The sequence below is a fragment of the Poecile atricapillus genome, chromosome 6 (genome assembly GCF_030490865.1).
Source record: "Poecile atricapillus isolate bPoeAtr1 chromosome 6, bPoeAtr1.hap1, whole genome shotgun sequence".
Classification (NCBI taxonomy): Eukaryota; Metazoa; Chordata; class Aves; order Passeriformes; family Paridae; genus Poecile; species Poecile atricapillus.
This window is the reverse complement of record NC_081254.1, coordinates 21,804,481-21,828,254: the sequence shown is the minus strand read 5'-3', so window position 1 is coordinate 21,828,254 and position 23,774 is coordinate 21,804,481. Positions and strand designations below refer to the sequence as shown.

Sequence of the window (23,774 nt, the reverse complement as noted above, 5' to 3'; positions counted from 1 at the left end):
AAGCAGAAACACTGTACTTTGAATAGCTAGTAAAAGAAAGTTACAGTTCCATTACTGAGTTTGATTTAAAAAATATAATTTCTTAGTCACTATGTGGAGCACAAGACAGTTCCAGTTATCCAAGCCAAGAGAGATGTCAAGTACTGTTAGGAAAGGCAGACACGTCTTCCTTGCTTTAGCAGAAGCAAGACAACCAGGGCCTGATGTCCCATTTCATAGAATCATAGAACAATTGGGGCTGGAAAGGACCTTTAAAGTTCATCTATTCCAACCCCTCTGCAATGAGCAGAGAATTTTCAACAAGATCAGGTTGCTCAGAACCCTGTCCCCCCTGGCCTTGAATGTTTCCAGGGATAGGATATCTACCACCTCTCTGGACAACCTGTGCTAGTGCTCCACCACCCTCATTGTAAAAGACTTCTTTCTTCTATCCAAACTAAATCCACCTTTTTTTAGATTAAACCCACCACCTCTTGTCCTATCACAACAAGCTGTGATGAAAATTGTGGAGAAATCTTTCTGATAAGTCCCCTTTAAATACTGAAAGGCCCCACTAAGGTGGCGCTGGAGCCTTCCACTGTCCAGGCTGAACAACTCCAGCTCTCTCAGCAGTTCCATACAGAAATGCTCCATCCTTCTTCCCAGCTTTGTGACCCTCTCTGGACACACTCCAACAGCTCCATGTTCTTCCTGCGCTGCCCAGTGCTGGACACGGCACTCCAGGTGGGAGAGAGCAGAGTAGAGGGGTATTCAGGTGCTGCATTCAATTAAATTCCTAATTACCATAGGCCAAATTTGTGCATACATCCTTCTCTAGAAATTACGATATGCCTTCAATTGCTGCCCTTTGCTGCAAGCCACAGCTTCACTGCTTGTTTCTGCCCAATTACCTGGACACTGGGAGCAAGCTTTGCAGGAAACAGAAATGATCAGTGCTGGCTCTCTCAGTCTGTTTATCACCTCAGCAGCAGCATTCAGGCACGCAGGTGGCCACAGCAATGTGCTTCAGGAAACTGGGGGAGAAGAAACTTTTCAATCAGCTCCTGAAGCACTGTGTCTAATAAAGGACAAAGATGAAGAGTTTAATTTTTTAAAGTCAAACAAGCAGCAAAAAGGATCTCAAGCATTCAAAGCCTCCTTCCATATGTTAGTTACCAATGAACTTCTGTCTTGTTCAAGGTAGGTTATTCTCTGCCCAAGGCAGGATTAATGTCATTCAGAAAACTGCACCAAACAGTTTGCTTCTTCTCTGGTTAGAGCATCATTTTAGAGGTAATACCATAAATACTTTATACATATATATATATTTACACACACACATATATAAAAAACATTATATAAAAAACTCCCCAATATGTGTAATAAAATGGACTCAAGTCACAAATTCAACAACTAATAACATACAGGAAATATATTTTGTAATTGTTGAATGAAGCAAAACCTGTTGTGACTTACACCAGCATTATATAGAACTGTTAAATCTATGAGAACTTAATCTATACTGTTCAGTCCAGTCACCAAGAGCTCAAAAATGACCCACTGCAGGATTTCTGCAGTATATTTTACATGTTACCACTTCCACTTTTCAACTTGCTGTTGGGCACTGGTAGAGAACCGGAATACTCACAGTAAAAATGGCTCAACAGTATGTTAGTACAGTAGCTTATGTGAGTTTTATATTCATTTAATGAAAAGAAAAACTTCAGTCAACATTTGGAAGAGCTCCAAAAATGCTCTGCTGATTATATCTGTTTGATTGGTTTTTTGGCAGCCAGATTAGGTTTACTGAGGCAATAAAATGAAGGAAAACAGAAAAGCAAGAGGCAGCAAAATGAACACGTGCATAGATAACAATTCCAGAGCAGGAAGTGAAGAAGGAAATGGTGCAGTAAAGATGATGTGAGGTGGAGGCTGCTCAGGCCTAGGTGAGACAGCTCCTACACTGCAACATCCCCTGCTGAGCACACCTCAGTGTAACCTCGGGCTCTTCCTTCCCATTTCTGGCAAACATCTAATGGATCTAACATCTGTTTGGATTTAAGAGCTGAGGACACAGATGGCCTTTGGGATATGTATCTGGCAAGTCAGGTCAGTCACTCCTACTGTAACCCAAATCCAAGATACCTCCGAGTAACTGACAAATCCTGGGATCTTCATTGATCATAAAACTGAATAGGAACCAATTTATTTTTTTTACTGTATTATTCTTCTTCTTCATAGGCCACTTGAAGGTAAACTTCATCTATTGGCTTGCAGTTGTACAGAGATGTGTTTAAAACTTGAGAAATCAGAAGAGCTAGACTATGAAGGCATGTGTTCTTAGACATGTTTTTAATAAAAAAGGAATGCACACATACAAGTGAAAATTTCCATGTTAGAAATGTTCTGTTGAGTTTGCATTAACTCCAGGAGACCTAAGGCAGGGTGAAAAGTCAGTCTCCTGACCTTGGCCAGAAGCCCAGCTTGATCTTTCAGATGTGGTGAATATCGTTCAGCAGTCTCAGTCACAGTTTTCCTCACTTGAATGCTGGAAGAATAGTTCTTCTGCAGGCTAAGCAAGGTAGTAAGGGAAAAATTAGATCGGCTGGAAGTTGGAGGAAGACTCAACACTGGGTAAAGAAGAGATGGAGGCTTCTGTTGACAACTGGTTCAGTCCTCAAGCTTGAGTCTTAGCTTTTTTGCATGCTGGCACTGCTGTTTCTTCCTCCTCAACCTTGCGAGGCTTCTTCACTGTGTAGACCACGCCACAGGCACTCCTTCGAGTTTCTAGAATACACAAGCAGAAGCTGCAGTACCAGTACCTCAACTAAGTAAAATGCATTTAAGGCATATTCAATTCAGGTGTCTCTGCCCCAAACCACTGCTGGACATGTTGAGCAGCCAGCTAGCCAGCACACACAGCAGGGAAGCAGCCTGCAAGGGCAGGAGCTCAGGATTCACTGCATTATAGAGTGGAGAAACTACATGGGGAAATACAATGGTGGGTGTAGAATTATAGCAAACCAAGGAACACCAAGGTCTGCAGGGCTGGAGGAGCTGCCGAGACACAAAACCATAGGAAACCAGGCTTAGTCAGTTCAACAATCACAGAAGGACACATTCTTGAAGCACTGTCAAAAGCATTTCTGAGCCAAACATACTGTTCTTAAAAAAATACTAAAAAATGCATTCACATATCCCAGGATACTTAGACTATGTGGACACAAGTGTAGTGGCAGAGGATCCCCTACATACCAAGGAAATGACTTTATGGTATTCAAGAATTTTATTTACCAAACTCTCAACATTATTGTGAAATTCTGGTGTGTGATGTTACCAAATCCTCACATTTGTCAAATAACCTATTGAGCCCAATCCAATTTTGTAACTACTGGTGGAAAGTTACTGCAAAATTTAGTTAGAAGAGATTCCCATACTCTATTAGCAGAGAGGCTCTGCAAGAACCTTGATGAAATATATTTACTTATTCTGGGGCAAGTATCCTCTCTGGGACAAGGGAGATGACACTTGCTATTTAATCCACAGACAAGACAGATGACAGGCTTGCGAAATCTCATATAAATTTGACAAACTCTATATTTCTATGTAGATGAGTAGCAGGCTGGAGGAGAACCTGTTGATTTTTCCATGAGTTTGAAATGATCCACACTGAAGAGTGAGTCAGAATTAATCCACATATTACAGCATCAGAAAGGGACATGACTAAGGTTGCTTCTGCACCCATGCTGCAAAAAGGCAAATGCAAAACACATGCATACCCATTTTTTGGAAGACAATCGCTTTGTTTCTGTCAGTGTCACCAAGACCAGCATTCCAACCTTTCTGAAATGGGATAGTTTCACTAGGAAGCACAGCAGGCAGCTCTCTATATTGGTTCAACCATTTATGACTCATTAACCTGGTTGAGTGAGTCCTCCAGCACAGAAAGCACCATCAGTTCAGCCACTGATCTGCCAATATGGCAACAAGCCACACAAGCTCCTTTCATTCATTGGACAAAGAAGCTAAAACCCTGATCTGATTTGCTCTGTAAGGGGTCAGACCTTCTGGAGAATATGCATCAACAAGAACTTAGTTTAACAAATGTACATGTTACTTAAGAGGATCTTACAAATGCTCACCTCCATGCAGCATGGTGGCCCTGCAGTTGGTGGACACAGCTGCCTTTGCTTCGCCTTCTGGGAGGCCAAACAGCAAACCTCTGTCACTGCTGCTCAGGATCAAAACACACAGAAAGCAACAAACAGAACAGGGAAGGCTCTCTGCAGGGTAGATTTCCTTACTCTACAAATAACTGGGAATTAGCGAAGCTGTAACTCAAAGTGACATTTTGCGTAAGGTTATCCAGAAGCAGAGAAATGAGGCACCCAACTCTCCTGGCTGCAGTTCCCCAGCAGCCCTCCTGGAAAGCTCCTGGCAATGTTGCTTCTTTCCAGACAAGAAGCTGCACTTTTGAAAATAGAAGTCTGTCAATGTGGGAACATTTTAGATATGCATAATCAAGCGAAAAAATTACCCCATGGGAAATTTCAGTTTTGGGGACAGGGCACTGTCTGATACAAAAGCATTTTGCTGAAGTTTCCAATCACTTTTAGCAGGGATGACACCACATTAGTTATGTTAATTTGGGTTGAGCCTGACCACTCATTTTAAGAGGGAAGAAAACGTTGCACATAAAATCCTTCCAGGCCACACAGCCTCCCACATGTTTCTCATGACACAGAGCATGCTCTTTTCCTTCCAGGGACAGGCCAGATATGTGCTTCTGGGATGGAGAGAGTAATAAAAATGCATCTGAACTCCTAAAAGAAGGGAAGAAAAGACACTCTCCTTTGTTTCTAGGACACAACCACTTGTTTAACATTACATGTGTAACTAAAGACCGGGAAAATTCAGAACCAAAATACTTACTGCTCAGATAGGAACTTTTAATTTTACATAAATACGATTTTATAGCTTCTTCTACCAAAAATGTGGCACTTTGGAGATACTAAGTAATAATTTCTTGGTTCATAGTGTCCATAGATTTTTATGGGTTTTATTAACTTCTCCATTTACACCCACACAACATTAATGCACATCACAACAAACCATTCTTGTAGCTGAACACAAACACTATTAGTTAGTGTTACTAAGTATATATTATTACTTCTCATGCCACCCCATGACCAATATCTGTTGATCTTCCACACATACTCAGAGTCCTAATTCATTGAATAGGTCACCAACAAGTACCACTGTATAAAGTTCAAGGACTTCAAAGGATGAAAAAAATTTCAAAACCACTTCAAACTTTACAATCTTACTACTAACTGCTGCCTTTGACTTTGGGAAAGGATACAGATTAGCCACATCATAAGGACCTCGGAGCTCTAGAGGCTAAAACAAAACAAAGAAGTTTGGATATGTGAACGCTTTTGCTGAGCAGGCAGGACAAGGCTATTAGATAGGCAAGATTAAATGCTACATAATAGCAAGCTACTGAAGATGGTAAGAAATACCACTATTTTGGCAAATAAGAGTCTCCATCTGGGAGAAAACTGTCATGGAAAATACCGCAGCAGCAGCAAACCCCCCCCCCCCCCCAAAAAAGAAACAAAACAAACCAAACCCAAAAAAACAACCAACTGAAAAAAAAAAAAATCCCCAAACCCACAATATAATTATTTGGTAATGGCAACCATATTTAAATTTACAATTTTTATATGCTTAATGTGTAATTCAAGCTGTATTTTCTGCCACAAATAAATCTTCAGATTGTTCTGACTTAAAAAAAAAAAATCAAAAAAATCTGGGACTTACCCTTTCAGCTGCACTAGATATAACTATGTTCTGGAAAACAAAGGAGAACAAAAATTCATCTGTCAGACAGCACCAAGAAATGAAAAAAATCAGCGAGACACAAAAACTTTATGAGCATTAGCTAAGTTCAGCTAAGAGCCCAATTAAACATCAGAGTATCTGATGCCCTCAGATGAAGTGAACTCTATCAGGGTGGGAATCTTAATTTGGGACATGATAAACTTAGTCATTGCCCTGTCACCTACACAGACAGGGGCATAGGCACAAGCCCTCCCTTGCAATTACAAACCTTTCACAGCCAGACAGAAGATGAATAAGTACATCACATTTTAGAGAGATTGGCTAAGCAGTATAAGTGTCCAGAGTGATGGCCTTAAGCAATCACCTATCAGCCTGTATCTCTCACGGTGGACTGCAAAGTGCCCTTAAGGGTAAAGAAGAAATACAGAGCTGCAGGCACTGTGTTAAAAAGTGTCCCCTTTATTTACACCAGCTGAAAAAGGCCCTACACGAACAACAACTCACCCTGAGCTGTAACAGAAATGAATTTAGTAGTCCAGGATCCCCCAGAAACAGCTTATAGATAGTGCCTTGAGACAGTTTGGTGCTCCCAAATTTTCAGCCTATACTGTTGCACTACAGCGCAGTGCTAAGCATTCATGCTAGCCTTGACACACTCACACTGGTTCAGGAAATGTATCTACACTAAGGCAGTGGCTGCCACCTTGTGCCACATATTCATTTTCCTCAACATTGGCACCCTACGAAAATCACCAGGCAGAGAAATCCTTCTCCCTCCCCTCCCAGAAGGTTTCTGCAAAACAGGTATGAGACTACATGGGCTGGCAGATCCAACAGCTCAGCTGCCAGAGCTTTTCTGCAATGCTAAGCTCCAAGGATGCTCACCCAGGGGGATCCTGTTTAGCTCAGGTGATAACTGCAGCAGCAAAATCTCCTTGCACCTTTTATTATACTGAATAAAAGACTTTGGGAATTCCTGCTAGAGTGGGCAAGAATTACAATTGTGCTGAGGCAGAGACAGATTTTTCCTCTCTGAGGTCAGCACTACCAAGACATCACGGAATCTCTGGTTTCAAAGTGGGGCTTTAGATCCCTTCCCCACACTGCTTTGCTTCCCCTGCCACTTCCCCAGCATAGAGATCTGGGCAGGCACTGGAAGAAAATGCCCTGTGTGCAGCTGGAACTCAACAGCAGAAAGACCTACGTAAAAATGACTGCATGTTCACACTGTGCCCAAGGTTTCCTCGTGTGCTGAAGAGGAGAGGATGGGACAGATGACTCTGCATCACTATAAGGAAAGCCAGAAGCAGAAGCAATACATACATCAAAGTGACTTAACAGCATACATCCTGATGGAGCCTGGGACATTTTTTTTTCTGAAGTGTTCACCTTTAAAATGACAACACTATGGATCCCAAAGGTGCTTTTGAGCCTGAGTGGTGCTGACTGCAAGAGTTTGCTGGGAAAATTCGTTTCCTGCTCCAAACTGTATCAACTAATGTCTGTCACCCAGGCTCAGGGAAGCTCCCAGAGCAGCTGTATGAGACATCTCAAACCAGCACTGCTGTGCAGTGGAGAGATGCTCTGCCTGGTTCAAAGGCAACTGGCTTTCATTATGGGATGGGTAAGATGGAGGAAGGAGACAAGAGCAGACAAGAAAAGCACTGCTGGCAAGTGAAGGAGAGGCAGGCAAAGGCAAATCCAATGCTACAACTAAATTGAAAACTAAAAGGCAAAACACTATCTCCCCAGGCAGAGCAGACAGCAGCTGTTCAGTACACTGCTCCAGGCAGCCTCCAACTCAGTTACCGAAACACGGGAGGTGAGGGACTGTGGCTATGCACACCTTCTGTCTGGCAAGGCAGGGGAGTTTCTCTTTCATTCCCTGCATATTTTAATGTTTTAAAGACACCACTCAATGCCAGCTCTGAGAACACAAATAAACTTCTGAAGGTTTTTCTGTCCTGCTATAATAGAGGAGGAATAAAAGGATCCAAAAGCTACTACAGGTTCAGCAATTACGTGTTACAGAACATGAGAGCTGTGTGCCAGGTGCCAATGGAAGCAGCCTATGGACCACCCATCCCATGTCTCACTTAAACAAGGGCCTTTACCTCACTGACAGAGGCAAACTCTCAGTAAGGGCTAATAACCATCTCTGCTGGTCCACAACTGAGTCTGGATGCAAAGAATGAAGACAAGCTAGCAGTCCTCTTCCAGTGCCCAACAACTACTTGTCCTGTGTAGCTCTAGCTGATTTACCTTCCAGGCACAGACGAAACACTAGACTGACAGATGCAGAAAGAAAAGGCACCATGCACAGACCGAGCACCTGAACATCTCACTTGCCCTGTCCATGACATCAACTCAACTGGTGCTCTCCAGTTCATCAACAACCATGTGAGAAGCACATCCTGAACTGCACAGAGGAAAGAAAAGCAACATTAAAAAGGGAATTCCGAAGGAAAGGGGTCTGGTGTGCATAGAAGTCACGTCCAAGTCAGTACTTCATGTCATTAACTGCCAGAGCTGGGCCTCTCAGGAGAGGCTGTGCAAATACTTCTTCTGTAGCACCAAGGAAACGAATCTGCTTGACCCATCCTGCTGTTCTATAAAAGCTGCCATGCTTGAGGAGAACTGAGGTAATGATGGATCTACTTTTAATTTACCTTCCAAGCTCTACATCCCACTTCAGATTTTCGAAATCCAGTCACCATTCAGATGCCAAATCCAGATTCTCTGGACTAGCCATATATGGCAGAGGCCATTTACAATACAGAAGGGGGAGCTACAATTTCTGTTAACTTTGATATGTATTGATATGAGCCCCTATTAAAAAGTCTGGCCTGAGAGGACACAGCATAACAGACAGCTTAACCTGGTAGCCTGAGAGGAGGTAAGTTATGAAAGCAATGGGTTGCAGGCATCTCTAAGTTACTTTTTCCTTGGGTTTCAGTAACATGGAAGAATCCAGTTCATCTGACTGCAGCAAAGCCTTGGCTGAGAGCCAGCTAGCTGTTGGGTCTATTTTGGACACAGAATTTACTAACCTTCTAACAAAACAAGGTTTCTACTTTTCTTCTTCTTGTTTTCTAGTTCCCACGTTCAAAGTAAACAGTCAAAAGAGTTTTTGGCCAATGAGAAATACGAAATGGAGGATTTTAAAGACATACATGAATTTCAGTTTGGTGCAAACCTTAGATGTCTGGCCCTTTAATCTCCTTCCATCCCCTCCCACCTTTGTTTTGGGAACTGCATACCATAACAACACATGGGTTGTTTTGGGAAAAGAATCTAACAGCTTGACAGCTTAAGAAGAAAGCATGCAGTGGTGCAAGACTGGAAGTATCTGGAGCTAGAATGATTGTGTCCTTGTATTAGTAGGCCAAGATTTAGTCACTGCTTCAGATGTCCCAACATCAAATTCATTTAAAATGGCTCAGACTGTACAACTCCAGAAAGAATTTGAACTGATTTAATTACCTTGTTTTCACTTTGAGAGCTTACCTTTCCTTTGCAGATCTGCATCAGGCTGATGGCATTTGAAATTGTGTATCTTCTCATTGTAGAGTCTTTGATGGCAGGCGTGTAAAGAAGTTCAAAGTAAATGCCTCGATCTATTGCCTTCACATGAAAGAGAGTGATCAAAAATCAAAAGGAGAGAAGCCTAACAATCTAACAACTGCTGTCTATTACTGCTGCAGCTTATTCTCAGTTTAACTGTGTCACATATGAAAAAATTAAGGCAGAATTGTTCCAGTAAGAGCACAGCATGGCATGAAAGGAGAGTGGGGGAAGGCCTCACTGTACACCAGGTACATGTGCATAAATCTTGGACGACAGATAAATGAGGTTTAACAAATAGCAACCACTTATTTGTTGTGATTGGCTATCACTATCACAAGATCACAGAGTAGAGGACACAGAGAACCACTGCTGGTTATCTGCTGTCCTGAAACTTTGAGGACCCTACTCCTCTAGACCCACACCCTGCTGTAAGAAAGATGACCACTTCCCCCAGTACTCATGTATTGCAGATGAAGAATTCCTCCATGCACAAAAGCAGCAAAGAGGACCCTCCTTCTCCTGTCTCACAGCATACTCTGGGGTTTGTGACAACGTTAAATAAGAATGAGTCACAGAAGAGGTTTCAAATAGTAATACTGATTATATTTTCAGCTGCTTTGACATCCTTTGCTATCTGTCAAAGTGCCTCACCAAAAGCCTAGTATTCCTGTTTTTGCAAACACAGAAAGGTTAAGCAACTTGCACATGCGCTAGTGATAAAGACACAATGTAAAGCCAGGAGCTCTTTGTTCCATGGCAATCCTCCATTTGCCTGAAATGATACTCTACATTTACACAAATATTATTAAAATATGCTGTAATGGTAATACTGTAAGAGAATCCAGTAACTGAATACAGCTGGAATTAATCCAGCTCCCACCCATGCATGACCTCTGCATGCAAGCACAACAGAAGCTATATATATGCATCAAATGTTTTACACAGAACTGGCCTGAGAGCTGCAAACAAGAGAAGCCTGCATTTATCAAAACCAAACAGGTAATGGCAATACACCCATTTCCAGTCAAGGTGATTTTTAACGCCATCCCTACCACTTCAGCTGCCTGCCAACCTGTCTGGCATCTTAACAACCAAAGCTGACTGCCCCAGGACGCACTGACCAGTCCAATAGACAGACTGCCTTGAAGCTGGGAGTGTGAAGATGAGAAGTAGCTTGGAAGGAAAATGTCTCCCAACACAGAGCTCTAAGAGCCACATAGCTCGTTACCTGGGCCAGCTGCTGGAGTTTTAGACAGCTAGGGTACTTTCATACAGTGTTTCATACAAAATTGTTATTTCACGTGGAATGTTGAAATCCTCAGTTTATCATACATGCCAATGTATTATTTTTATTTTGTCTCAGAATTAAATCTAGATACCTTTGAATTTTTAGTCTAGGTCAAACTTTCTAAGAAAAGGAAGTAGGATTACTAGACAATTCTAAATTCAAATTTTTGAGTACTAAGTTCTACATCAGCTAAGAATGCCCACATGGAACAAACCTTTACATATATTCCGAGGAGAAAACCAGTTCCCCAAAGAAAGTGTTCAGATTAAGTTTTCTGGCAAACTACCAACAGCAGGCAGAACTACATTTGATCCACACTGATAGCCATTTTGGGTCCCACAGCACATATTTAGCAATGCTACATTTGCTTCATTTACCAAGACATTCTTCTGTCCAAGTATGGATTCAATACAGTTGTCTTTCAAGTAACCAGCACAACATCCTTCTCCCAAATGAACACTGCCATTCACATTTCCTGTCTTTTAAATCAAAGGACTATTTATCCATTTTGACAGAGCTGTACCATTCCTGGTTTGGGAAGCAGCTTAGTCAGCAATCACACCCTATCTCCCTGCTTAGCAGCACAGTGGCCTTAAGGCTCTGTTTCCACTCCTTGGGAACACCACTTCTGCCTTCTTAAGTGGGGGACAGAGGAGAAAAAGAAACAACATACATCACTGTGTATTAAATGCTGCAGTGGAGGCCCTGAAGTGAAGGACATTTGAAACAACACTATACACTATGCAAGAAAATAAAAGAACCACTTGGATAGGAATGGTGGGAGGAAAGCAGTAGGGAATTTGACTCAAATTCTGTATTTAATGTCAGTCTAACAGCAAGAAAACAATTTAGATGTAAATTTACCATATTCACAGGGGGCCTTCGGAAGTAGAATGGCAGCTTTTCTGTTACATTTATGCAGACCAGATCCACATCTAGTGTTGTGCAAGCAATCTACAGCAAAGAAATAGCAACACATTATTAGATATGCCAAAAAATGCATAACCAACTTAAGGTCTACTAATACTCTCCTTCATTTCTTAATGCAAAAAATGTCTTTCCAAGGCGAGCTCAGTTTTAAAATTAAGAGGTACTATGCCTTGCAAGCATGCCAATAGAACAGCAGCATTTGAGACTTAAAACCCAACTCTTCCCTTTCTTACAGAACTAATTTTACAATAAAATAATGGTCAACCCCAATGCTTCTTTGTTTTTATCTGACACAGGACAGGCAGAAGCAATGCTGGCTTTTGACAGAAGAACTCACAGATTATAAAGGCCAACCCCATTTTACGAAGGGAAGAGCCCAGGAACTGCCCCATGTACCATCATGCTCTGCTTCCAGCACAGCACCTGTTTGTTTTCAGGATTAATTACTTTTACCAGAAGCAATAGAGAAAAGAATGAAAAAAAAAAGCAGAATGTGACTGTGACTAGTGGTGCTACATGCCCAATACTGCAAACCAATCCTCAGAGCCTCCCTTTTCCTGGCTGGTGGAGAACGTGCAGCTCCTCCTGAGAGCCACACCTCTGGCAGAGTCTGGAGACAGCACTGAAGGCTACAGTTTAAGAGCTAAGCTTTGAATTCACACCACAATTTACGGGTTGTATTAAGAGATGGAGGGGATGAACAAGGGGCAGAGGCTCCTCACAGAGATACAGAGAAAATTAAGGGCACCTAAAAGGGAGTCCTTGATGTACATGAATCTCATGCACTCAAGGCAGGAATTATATATGCTTACTCCGCAAGGATGATTACACAGAGCCAGACTAATGTCTGTAAGTGGTGCTGTAACAAGGAAGGTAAGACAGGCTGAAGAAGTTGGAAAGAAATTTTCTGTGTGTAGGGGAACTCTCTGCACTCAGAAACCTGCCAGCAGCTGCTGTAAATACACCTGGGCCAGGTGCCAACCATTCATCCCTCCTCCCACCAGCACAAAAGCAGTGGGGGCTGTGAGAAGCCCCAGGGGTAAGGGCTGCTCTAACACAAGGCACACTACTGCTTGGCAAACTGGTCTTCTACCAGTTTGTTCACATGGAATTTGGATGGAGATAAGAACAGAGGCCCAGCTTTAGGAATGCTTCTTAGCTGTTGATAACAACTCTGTCTTAGACAAGACAGCCATAGTACACATGCAGTCAAACCACAAAGTTTTTGAAGCTGAAATGTCTCTGCCAGGACATTCAGACTAAACTTTTCCCTCATGCCCTACCTTTATCCTCCATTAGGCAGGACATGGGCTGCCTATGGAATTCATGGCATAGAATTAGACTTACATGAGGAAGTTCAGCCCTACTACAGTCAATTTCCCTCATTTTCCTACATGAGGTACAAACTACTACACAGAGGTGATTTATGGGAACATGCACAGAACAAATAGCTCCAAATCATGCCCTAGAAAATATGTCAGTGAGGTCATAAAAAATTCAGGAAGGTATAATGCTAAAAATTAAGGAAAGCAAGAACAGACATCATGAAATTTGCCCTATGTGATGAGAAATCAAGCCTTCCTAATCAGCTCCAGAAACACTGGAATACTCTACCATTTTGCAAATAAAACACAGTGGGAGAGGGGGTGACTCAAAAGCTGGGATATCTACAGGATTCCAGTGACATGAGTATTTCATAAAATACCACCAAGGAAAAACAAACAAAAGAAAGTTGTATTTCCCCATGAGGAACTCTTGCACTGTATGGAAAACCGGAGAGCAGATTTCTCCAAGAACTCTAATGTTCAGCCTAGCTTTGGTTCCCAGACAAGCCAGACAAGATATGCAGGCAGGTTAGGGTTACCCTTCCCGCTGAAAAAATCTGAAGTGCAACAACATCATCCAGAAAATGACAAGCAGCAAGTTGCACAGCCCAGCAGCTGTCTGGCAGCACTGTGGGCAAGAGCCCCATCTGCTGGGAAACTCCAACCAGCTATTAATAAATACATCTGCCATTGTCTGAATGCTCTGAAGCAAGCTTTGGCAAATGTTTAAGGAATAAACATTGAAATTTGACTTTGCATTACATCTTCAGACTTACATATATAAGTTTTTTAGATACTGGTGATGTGCTAAGTGCTTACAAGCAGCAGATAGAGCTAACTAATATTATTAAAGCAGTCAAAAATCTCAGAAAGCAAAATTTTTGAAAAGTGTCAAGTACAGACCCCATTACCTGCATGGAGTGGGCATTCCTGTTGCAGGCCAAAACAATCTTTTTGGGAGACTTAAACAAGGAGCCCATTCTACAGCTGGCAAACATGACCTCCTCATCTCCTTAAGGATATAAATTATTTGAAGAATTTGAGTGTCAAGCACATCTTTCAATATGTATCACTGCCACACTCACTCACAAAAGAGCTTCTCTGGCTTGTGACAAAAGGGCACAGACTAGTTTTGGGCCATGCTAAAATTGGTGTAATTTTTTTCACAAAAACATGAAAAATCTTGTTCTATGGAGAAAATACAAGTGCCAAATTGCTGGTGAGAAAGACGAAGCTCTAGAGGTAAAAAGCCAATAGGAAGTTAATTTGTCATGTAAGACCCACTCTTAAAAGCTTTATTTTAATAATGAAATATCTATGAGTTGTAAGAGCCAAACTGTATGTGCTGAAACCCCCTGTGTAATGTCCCTTTCACCAGACTCCCTGTGTGATACCTCTGTGAAACTGAACCAGCTCTCCACAAAGTGAGACACTCTAAAATCTCCACAAAGTGAGACACTCTAAAATCTTTAAACAAAAGACAACCATACAAACCTGCCCTAAATGTAAAAATGTAAGGATGAAGTCTTTCATCTCATGCAGTTTGCAAGGAACATGCTTGGGTTCCATCCCCAGCACAAAGTGCTGCCAGCATGGAAGCAATGAAGATAATCTCACTGACAATCCTGCTTCTTTCCTCACACCCTGTCCATCACCTGCCAGAGTGTCAGCTTAACCAGGCACTGTCTGCACCAGCCTGCCAGAGCACAGCCACTTGCTCTGCCCTGGCACAACTCTCCGCGTGGCTGGGTGCTGAATCACACTGGGAAAGTGGATCTGCCTGAAAAATAACTTGGCAAAAACTCCGGTTACTGCTCAGCCAAAACCAGGCTCCTCAAAGCAAACTGCCATGCAGCTAAGCAAGCAAGCAGCCTCAGCAGCAAAGACAGGGACCTGCAGAAATGAGTGGCTGTTTATGCCAGTTTAAATGCTGCCACAGCTGGACGTCCAACTGCAGCAGGAGTCATGATATGGCTGAAAATAAACAATAATAACACTTAAGTGAAAGAATACCCTTTTTCCAAAAAACCCTCACAGCACACCCCTGCTGATTACCTAGTTTCCGGTGCTTGTTGTAACACATGATAAACTGAGATGTGAGATTTTATACTATTGCCAGAGATCAAAAGAAAGGTGGAGAGTGGCCCTCAAAAAATATTTTAAACCATTTGCCTCTGTCACAACCCCAAGAGCCCTAAAATCCTGCAAGGGAAATAAAATTCAGAAATTGGTTTCATTTAGCTGTAACTCTTATAATTAATACTTGAATTCTGCTGAAAAATTCTTTTAAGTTCATGTTCTTCCACAGCTTCTTACTTATCCTCCCTAGCATTTTAGAGACCAGGAATAATTAGTTCTAACAGGAGATCACAAGCGCATTTTAGGGAAGTTGTCAAGAGTCTGAGAAGTTAAAGCTGAAGACAGAAGTTTTCTACATGAAAAGTGCACATATACTGGGGGGAAAAAGGATGTTTTTCTCCTCACTAGAGTACAAGGCACACAAAGGGAACCACAGTGCAGGTGCATACAAGTCCATTCATCAGGCAGATGAAGTAGATGTTTCAGACTTTAAGCTGTCACCTCAGGGTCTTGCAGGCTCCTTCAAATCCTCCCAAACCCCTCACCCTATCAACTGACCAGGTAGCCTATAATGTTTGATTAACTCCATGAGGTCTTTATAAAATGGGAAATAAAATCAAAACAAAGCATGTAATTAAATTAGCATTAGGCCCTAAAGGTTACTGAATAAACATTACTGATGAGATGATTGTACTTACATGGAACAGTTTCTCAGTTTTTGGAAATACTGCTATGATGTCATATAACCTTATATTTGCAGATGTCGATCTCTACAAAAGGAGCAAACAATTACTACCTTGAATTATGGCAGATGTCAAAGCTATGCACAATGGTTACAACCAAGACAATGAGAAGAAAAATCCTTTGTCCCTGTCAAGTACTAAAACAAAGCCAGTAACACAGCGGGTTTCTACAGTGAAGTCATTCATGCTCAGTTTGAGGCTTGTCCCACCCATTTGCTAAGACACTTATACTTTTTGCTTTGATCTTGTAGCATAAAAACATAACCAGACACGAGGCTTGCCCATGGTGTTCTAGTTTATGCACAGAACTCCAGAAATCAAGAAACAGAACTGCTGTTCCATACTGCCAAACGATGAACAGAAGCCATATCCAGTCTTGTAAGTCTGCATCTCCTCATGATCACATTATTTGTTAAAGATGCAATCTCAGAAATCCCTGCTGAGTACCCTATAAATTCCAGGATGTTGTGCCCATAGAATTTCCAAAGTTTCATTCATTCATTGAGAAAAGGAAATAGAAATTGCAAAATTGATTGTTGAGTATACTTACCAAGAGATTACAGTGGGAAGGATCAGAAACAACAAGTGTTAACCGGGTCAAGACTTTAATTTTTTTAGATGTCCCCTACAGAAAAAGGAATAATATAAAAAAATTTTAAAAATCCAAAGCAAAAATTTGTGGTAATTTCCACCCTAGTCTGCTATAAAAAGAAAATGGTGTCATTCTTATAGTCTCACTATACTAATTTTCTAAGTCTGTAGTTACACTTCCCTAATTTACATTATCTCTCTGATATTATACTTGTCCTTATAAAGAATGACTTACTGTGTTTCTCTGGGTGAGGATGAATAGAAAGGGAAAAAAATTTAAGAAAAAGAATCATGCAGAAAAATTGAGTATGTTTTATTACTGCCATGATTCTTCAGGCAGGCCACAACTGCAAGGAAAAGCGGTTCTTGAATTAATCAATGTCAGTGACCCGAAACACAGTCTTGTACTTCTTTATATCCAAATTTTGTTCCATCAAAACCACAAAGTTATTTTGACAACTTCAGTTTCAAGAATTGTACTGTAATTATTCTACTACAAGCAGATTCAGAATTCACACAAAGCAATTTTTAAAATAATTTCTAAAACAATGAATGGAGCCTACCCTGATAAGAGTGTACAATTTTCCCAATGCTTCGTGTTTTAACTGTGAAATAATAGACAAATTTCTCTTTTTTACTTAACACCTCATACACAAAATCACATATCCAAACACACACAGGTTAAAAAAGGTAACTCAGAATAACTATATATATATATATATATATATAATGCAACTAGACATACTTGTACAATAGGTAAAGATGGAAACAACTCTGAAGGGGATACTGGCTTGATGATTTCCTTGAAAGAGAACAGAACAAAGTTATTAAAAATGTCACAGGGTAGGTTTACATGTAAACAAAACTGTGTTCCAATATTGAAAAGAAATTTACCATGCTAACAAAACTATTTTTGTGGGACAGTACAGGAACCATATTAAAAATTAATCCCAGGGCAGTTCTACTGAAACATAAAATGGGAGTTTTGTTACAAATAGAGAGATTTGTATTTGTGTCTAGATGCACATTCTGCAGCTAAAGCTATCCGGAAACATGCAATAAAGCTGCAGGTTTACTAAAGAAAACACAGCAAGAACAAATAACCCCCCCAAAAAATTACCTGTTTCTTTTCTTTAAAATCGATGACATGATTAAGTGCAACCACAGAATATCCCACTGAAAAACACACAGTTAAGAATATTTTGTCCAGTAAACAAAAAGGAAACAAATCCAATGAGAAAACTGTAAAATACTCATTAAATGTGTTACAGTTAATAATCACATGCATGTCTAGACTGCACAGTATTTTTTTAAAACACTAGTTCACCCAAAAAAGTGCTTTAAAATAGAGAAAAAAAAAAAAAAATCTGTTTGGCTTTTAACACAGTCCCGACCTGACAACTCTTACTCAATGGCAGAGCTGTATGAATACGAATACTTGCGCTTAGTGTCCCCAAGGGTCTGGCCCTGTTTATGACTTTCTTTATGGAAAACTGCTAAGTATATTCAGGACAGTTATTAAACTACAGACAACGCGCAGCTGGTACAGATACAGCTGTCGGAAAAAACAAAGCGAGCAGTTCAAAACGATGCCGACTAAACGGAGAAGTATCGTTCAAAGGGCTCTGAGGAAGATTATACACTTGCCAGGGGTATTTAAACCACCCGCCCCGAACACTGGACAGGCAGCACGTGGCTGTACAACAGCCCTGCAGGAAAAGATCCGGGCCGTACGAAACTGCAGGCGGAAAAACTCGTCCAAGTTGGGAGAAAACCAGCTTATTGCGATAAGCAAGCAGAGACAGAGCTGCAAGGCGCATCAGGAGCTTCCCCTGCGACCCAGCGCTGGGCAGCTCAGCCCTGGGCACCTGGCTCGCAGAAAGGGCCGGGGGAAACGCGCCGGGCCGGGTGGCGAGGGTCGGCCTGCCCGGAGGGAAGGGAAGGCTCATCCCGGGGAGTCCCGCTGGGCCCACCCCAGCCTGCAGGCTCCGGCTGTGCCTCCCGAGCCAGGGGAGCCGCCGCTCGCGTTCCGCTGCTCTCCTGGCCGGGGCAGTCCGCCCTCCCCGGCTCAGCCCCACCGAGCTCCGGGCCGGCCCCACCGAGACCTCCCCGCTCGCGGGACTCACGGTGAGCCGCGGCCTCCACCAGGCTCTGCAGGGACTTCTTGTCCAGCCCCTGCGGCAGGTTCAGGTCGGCGAAGCCGGCCATGCTGAGGCCGCGGCGGGCGGGCCGAGCCCGGGCACGACAGCGCGCGCGGCGGCGGCACCGCCCCTCCCGCCCGCGGCAGCCTGGGCCATGTAGTCCCGCCCGTGAGGGGCCGGCACCACCCGCATGGCCGGTGCCTCGCCACGGGGCTGCTGTGGCCCGGAAGAGGCTGTGGGGAGATCGCTCGGGTCTCAGGCGGGGGCCCTGAAGCTGATCCTCCGTGGTTCATTCTCTGCCACGCACCCCGGGCTCTGAGGGACATTCCCCGGGCCTGCCGGGGAGGCTCGCCGCGCCCCTCGGAGCCGCCGGGTGCCCACCAGGTGGAGCGGTAACCCTGCTCTGATGGCGCGTTTATCCCCTGTTAAACTGCTTCGGCTCCATCTGAACGTTGCCAATAACAGTCAAAACCAATCTCTTCTATTTAAAGTTTTACAGTTGCTCTCTCTCCTACAAAGCTCCGAGCTGCCATGTCAAAGTTATCCCTTGACACGGAAAAGGACTGACGATTGTCATAGACCAAAAACCAGGTACAAGTGCACTGTGTAGCACTGCCACAAAAAGTACAGATATTGTTCTACCGCTGATAAATAGCACAGAATATGTAAAACAGAAATGGAAATTCTCAGTAGAAGGTTTTTTGTGACTTAGAGCAGCTGCTGAAGACAGCAGGTCTGCAATTCCTATCCAACTTGAGATGGCCAGACCAGAGCGAGGGTTCTTTGCTTTTTCTATCTTCAAATTCAGCTGAATGCTCACCACGGGAAGTCTGTGGAGTATCTGGAGCTCTGAATTCTTAATAAACCAAAAATGCTTCTAGTCAAGGCCAAAGCTTCTGCCAAACCCTGAACATTCCTCCTTACAGGGTCTGACTGTGATGCAGTTTGTGCCAGCTGTGTGCACGGGAGCAGTGGGGACCTGGGACCCATTTCTACCAACGAGATCACTTGGTTAACAAAGTATGGCTGAGAAACAGCAGTGCCTTCTTGCCATGTTTCTGGACTTCTTGTCTGATGAGTTACAAATAGCTGGGATGGTGGTAGCAGAGAAACTGCAGACTCTGGGCTAAGAGTTGAAGCATCTTTGAGGGTCAGTAGAAAACAGCTCCTACATCTGTATGGCAGGAAAAAACCTCATTGCTCTGAAAGGGATAAAAAAGCCCAGCTGGTAAACCATCTTTGTTCATGCCACATCTGTGGCAGCATCTTTTTCTTGACTGTATTAGGTTAAGATATTTCAGTAAAGATGTTCTGGTTTAGTCCATCTGCATACGTAAGGTGCTTGTCTGTTAGATCAGATCAGCAGATGATCTCTGCCAGCCATTTGAACAAGCAGCCCAGCTTGAATGGCACTGCCAAGGTTTTTCTTTAATGTGTGTGAAAATGGAACAGCTCGAGATATTATTCCAGGTTTTCCTTGGCTCAGTGTTTGATTTAACTCAATTTGTCTTAATGACTGTAAAAAGTGATCCAGAAGCATGTATCAGTTATTTCTGAATGGCCCTACTGCAGCAGTGTTCAGAGATACCAAAGAGGATTAAGCAGCCTGCATGTTTGGCAATATACAAGCAGAAGAAGCCTTTCTTTGAGGCACTTAAAATGGCATTTAACCAGATCTTCATGCAGAAGATCTGCAGAGCCCTATTTGCTGTAATGGTGTAAGAATCTGAGTACAAAACACTTTTAGGTATCACGAGTCATGTACTCAAAACAGTGCACAGGCTTATTTCCTATGTTATTATTTAGATATTACTGCTTTTATTTATGCCATCCTCAGTGGTCTGTTTAGAACATCCTTATGGTCCTCACTGTTCAGCTGCAAGCTTCTAACATGCTTTGTTTCATTGCTGTCCTGAAGTTCTTGGTGAAAACAGATCTCACTCCAAGTGTTTCTTTCTCAATGCACTTAGACTTCAAGACAGTCCTTTCAGTAAATTTTAATACAGAAACCGTCACAATTCTTCTAATAGGTTTTCAATGGGCAGCTCATTTTTTGCTTTAGTTCTGAATTTTTCACTTTTAGGATGCTAAGATTTTATTTATTATTAATTGCCTCAGCAACTCAGTAACATGAATGGCACAGTCACTTTTTTCATAACCTCATAACCTCAATAAACTCCTATGTAAAGGTACAGATGGAGTTTTCAGAGTTGGGAGCTCTCATTTTGAGTGATACAGAGTTTTAAGCATGTGTCATCTTAATTGTTCATTTTCTTTTCAGATGCCAGCTTGCCGTTGTTAGTATTTGCTGGTTCCAAAAAAGGGAAGACATAATTTCATATTTAAGTTGCACAGATGCAAGTATTTATTTTGACAATGGTAAGAAAAGCCAAATATGGGACTAGTTACCTCTCTGTTTTACTGCCACAGAGTGATGATGATTTATCTTCACAAAGACAAGAAAAGACAGAAAAGAAAAGTGCAGCTGCAACATATTTGCTAGTAGTTAGACAAGAGTGTTATTTGCTAAACAGCACATGCTGGGAATAAAAATCGAGGTTTCAGTAATACCTCTAGTCAGTCTCTGATAAAATATTCTAAATGCTTTGACAACGTATTTCCCCAAGGCAGAAGAAATATATACCTATACTTTATTTATTTTTCCCAACAGCTGGTCCTCACCAATCTTATATTGGTTAATAAGAAAGGAAAAAGAAAACAAAAGAGAGAAGAGAAGAGAAGAGAAGAGAAGAGAAGAGAAGAGAAGAGAAGAGAAGAGAAGAGAAGAGAAGAGAAGAGAAGAGAAGAGAAGAGAAGAGAGAGAAGAGAAGAGAAGAGAAGAGAAGAGAAGAGAAGAGAAGAGAAGAGAAGAGAAGAGAAGAGAAGAGAAGAGAAGAGAAGAGAAGAGAAGAGAAGAGAAGAGAAGAGAAGAGAAGAGGCAAATGAAAACAACAGTTCAAGGAGATAAGCTCTCTCAGGCGAGGAGGAACAAAAAAAGGGAATGAAAAGAAAGAACAAAGGAACAAGAAAAATTTCTGATCTGTTTATTTATTGCATTGCATACTCATGTTACCTTCCTGCCATGTATACAGTATTGAATGGTTTAAGAAGGGGAGTGTAGCAGTGCCTTCAACTTTTTAAGCTAAGATGGGCAGGGCTGTTGTTTTCTAGAGGCAGTTGTGTGAGGGAAGGTGTTACCATGCTGGGCTGTCAGCGTTTTCTCCTCTGCTGCTGAAGCTCTTGCACCGCATTCTTTGACCCATTTCAGTCAGGATCCTCCAAGTTAGCACAGACCTGCTGTCTGCAAGCATTAAGTCCTCCAGAGAGGGATGAAGGATCCAGGATTTAGTGTGAGGTTTTTCAACACAAGCACTTCAATAGATACAGTCTGGCCACACTAAATCAGCATGTGCTTGGGAAACTCTATTTCCTTGGGTAGCCCTAATGACCTGTCTTACCTTATCTCACTAACATGGGGGCAAAAAATTGGTACCAATAGCCACTGCTATAGTATACACTTAGTATGAATAACAGGTGCTGAAGATGTTATGTGATTGGCACTGTTTCTGGAGGGGGGGAAAAAATTAAACAAAGGAGTTAACTACTTTGGGAGAGGGGAAAAAAAATAAAAGTAAAAATTCTCTTGAATTTTTTTTATTTTTATAATCTGAAATTTTTCTGTATAACAACAATAAAATACCAAGGGTGAGACTTGCAGATAAAGTACATTATCAAATATTAACAAAACCATTTAACTTCAATAAGTGCAGAAAGAATGGAGGACAAAGGACTCAGCACAGAATTGGAGGTATATGGAAATATTAATAGGCTTTTATGCACAGAGAGTCTAAATTACTCAAAGAACAGTATTTCACTAAGCCCAGCCAGAAAAATGATTTGATGATATTTTTTTAAACCTAATGGAAGGTGAAAACGTAATTTCTTGGGTAGAGAACAAATGTCAGCTTGTTATTCTTGACACCTAATTGGACATTTGTTTCACTTCTGTATGCTGTCTGGAACAACATGTTAGAATTTTTAAATAGGATCACTGAAGACAAAAGTGGGATGTGCTCTTGGAAAGATCAAGTCCTACTTTCATGTATTGTATTGTTATTTTAAGTACCTAGAATAGATGTCATCTCATGAAATGATTGATTCTCTATGCTTTTCCAGACGCTGGCCACGTGAAACCCTCTAAACCCTCATGGAAAGCAGCTCACCAGAATCAGCCCAGCCTGGGAAACTGGAAGTTATTTTAGGTGTGTCCTAGTAAAAAGCTTTCAAGGAACATATTTTAGAGAGGTGTCAGCTGCTTTGTCTTGCCAAGATACAGAACAAAAGACAATGTTCAGTCCTACTTTTGGGTTGGAATGGGTAGGAGTATATACAAATGATCCTGTGTATTATCCACTGAGAACATTTAGAGAGTCACATCCCAGAAGTGTATTAAAAAGCTGTCAAGAAGAATGACTGATTTAATGAACTGTGTTAACACATTTGCAGGAAGCACCAGATTATAATTTGCTCTGCCTTTGTGACATTTTAAGTGACTGAAAAATTGCTTTTACTGGGAGTATTAAACTGTACAACTTTATCAGCTTTTGTGATAAGAATGTATTTTGAACAAAATTTAATAAGTTCCTAACTCCTTAGCTTAGTACTTCAGATACTATTTTTAAAAAATATGTTTAACCAATAAAGAAACAATCTCTCTCCAAATTTTGCCTTAATGTTTTAACATATCTAAATATGTCCTTGCCATTTAAAAGACCTTTTTCTTCCTAATATTTGCTTAACTGAGGAGGACAAAAGACTTGGTTTATCATCTGGTGGGGTAACCCACCTGAAGCTCAAGGCTCATTTACACATTTTGGGTGGTTAAACAGGGATTTTTATTTTGTGATTTTATTGCTTTTGTTGTGTTTGGACACAATAAAGCAACTAACAAAGTGTAGGAAAACACCTGACTGAATGGGAAAAAGCTTACCATTGATTATTTTATTATCTGAATCAAATCAAGGTGTGGGGGTGGTAGGGAGGGGCAGCAACTGAACTACCAAACCCTTCATTTCTGACCACAGGAGGCTCTGCCTGTGCTCAATCTGTGTCAGGCACAGCTGAGCCCAACCTCTCAGTCCCGTACATGCTCATATGTACATATGGGCTAATGCAGAGTCATGCATGTTGGAAAGCGCATGTTCCAACAGGAAGAAGATGGAGAAAACAGGAGATTCTGACAGACTGGAAGATTTCATTAAAACCAAGACATTCTGTGAGTCAAGTA

At 41.8% G+C, this 23,774-nt stretch overlaps 1 protein-coding gene across 3 annotated transcripts; it reads right to left on the bottom strand.

The window, feature by feature from the left end:
• Positions 1-1,061: 1,061 nt before the first annotated feature.
• Positions 1,062-18,610, bottom strand: RPP30 (ribonuclease P/MRP subunit p30). Of its 3 annotated transcripts, XM_058841243.1 has the most exons (11): positions 18,473-18,610; positions 17,467-17,522; positions 17,092-17,148; positions 16,306-16,380; positions 15,711-15,782; positions 11,543-11,632; positions 9,331-9,447; positions 5,803-5,832; positions 5,342-5,379; positions 4,122-4,201; positions 1,062-2,766 (listed from the first exon to the last, which is right to left on the bottom strand). In XM_058841243.1, the coding sequence occupies exons 1-11, from the start codon at positions 18,552-18,554 to the stop codon at positions 2,657-2,659; spliced, it is 807 nt and encodes a 268-aa protein (XP_058697226.1). In that variant the 5' UTR covers positions 18,555-18,610; the 3' UTR covers positions 1,062-2,656. The 3 variants fall into 3 exon arrangements, with proteins under 3 accessions (XP_058697226.1, XP_058697227.1, XP_058697225.1); XM_058841242.1 differs by lacking the exons at positions 1,062-2,766; positions 4,122-4,201 and adding an exon at positions 4,216-4,802 and having other exon boundaries at positions 5,307-5,379; XM_058841244.1 differs by lacking the exons at positions 1,062-2,766; positions 4,122-4,201; positions 15,711-15,782 and adding an exon at positions 4,212-4,802 and having other exon boundaries at positions 5,307-5,379.
• Positions 18,611-23,774: the final 5,164 nt, after the last annotated feature.

Bases quoted from the DNA above. Each gene is read 5' to 3' on its own strand.
- RPP30 (XM_058841242.1), bottom strand. From the start codon at position 18,554: ATGGCCGGCTTCGCCGACCTGAACCTGCCGCAGGGGCTGGACAAGAAG. The intron at 15,783-16,305 runs GTAAGTATACTC...CTCCTTTTGTAG, and splicing joins CTTCCCACTGTAATCTCTTG to AGATCGACATCTGCAAATAT. The intron at 4,803-5,306 runs GTAAGATTGTAA...CCCTTCTTTTAG, and splicing joins GTCAAAGGCAGCAGTTAGTA to GAGTTCAGATGCATTTTTAT.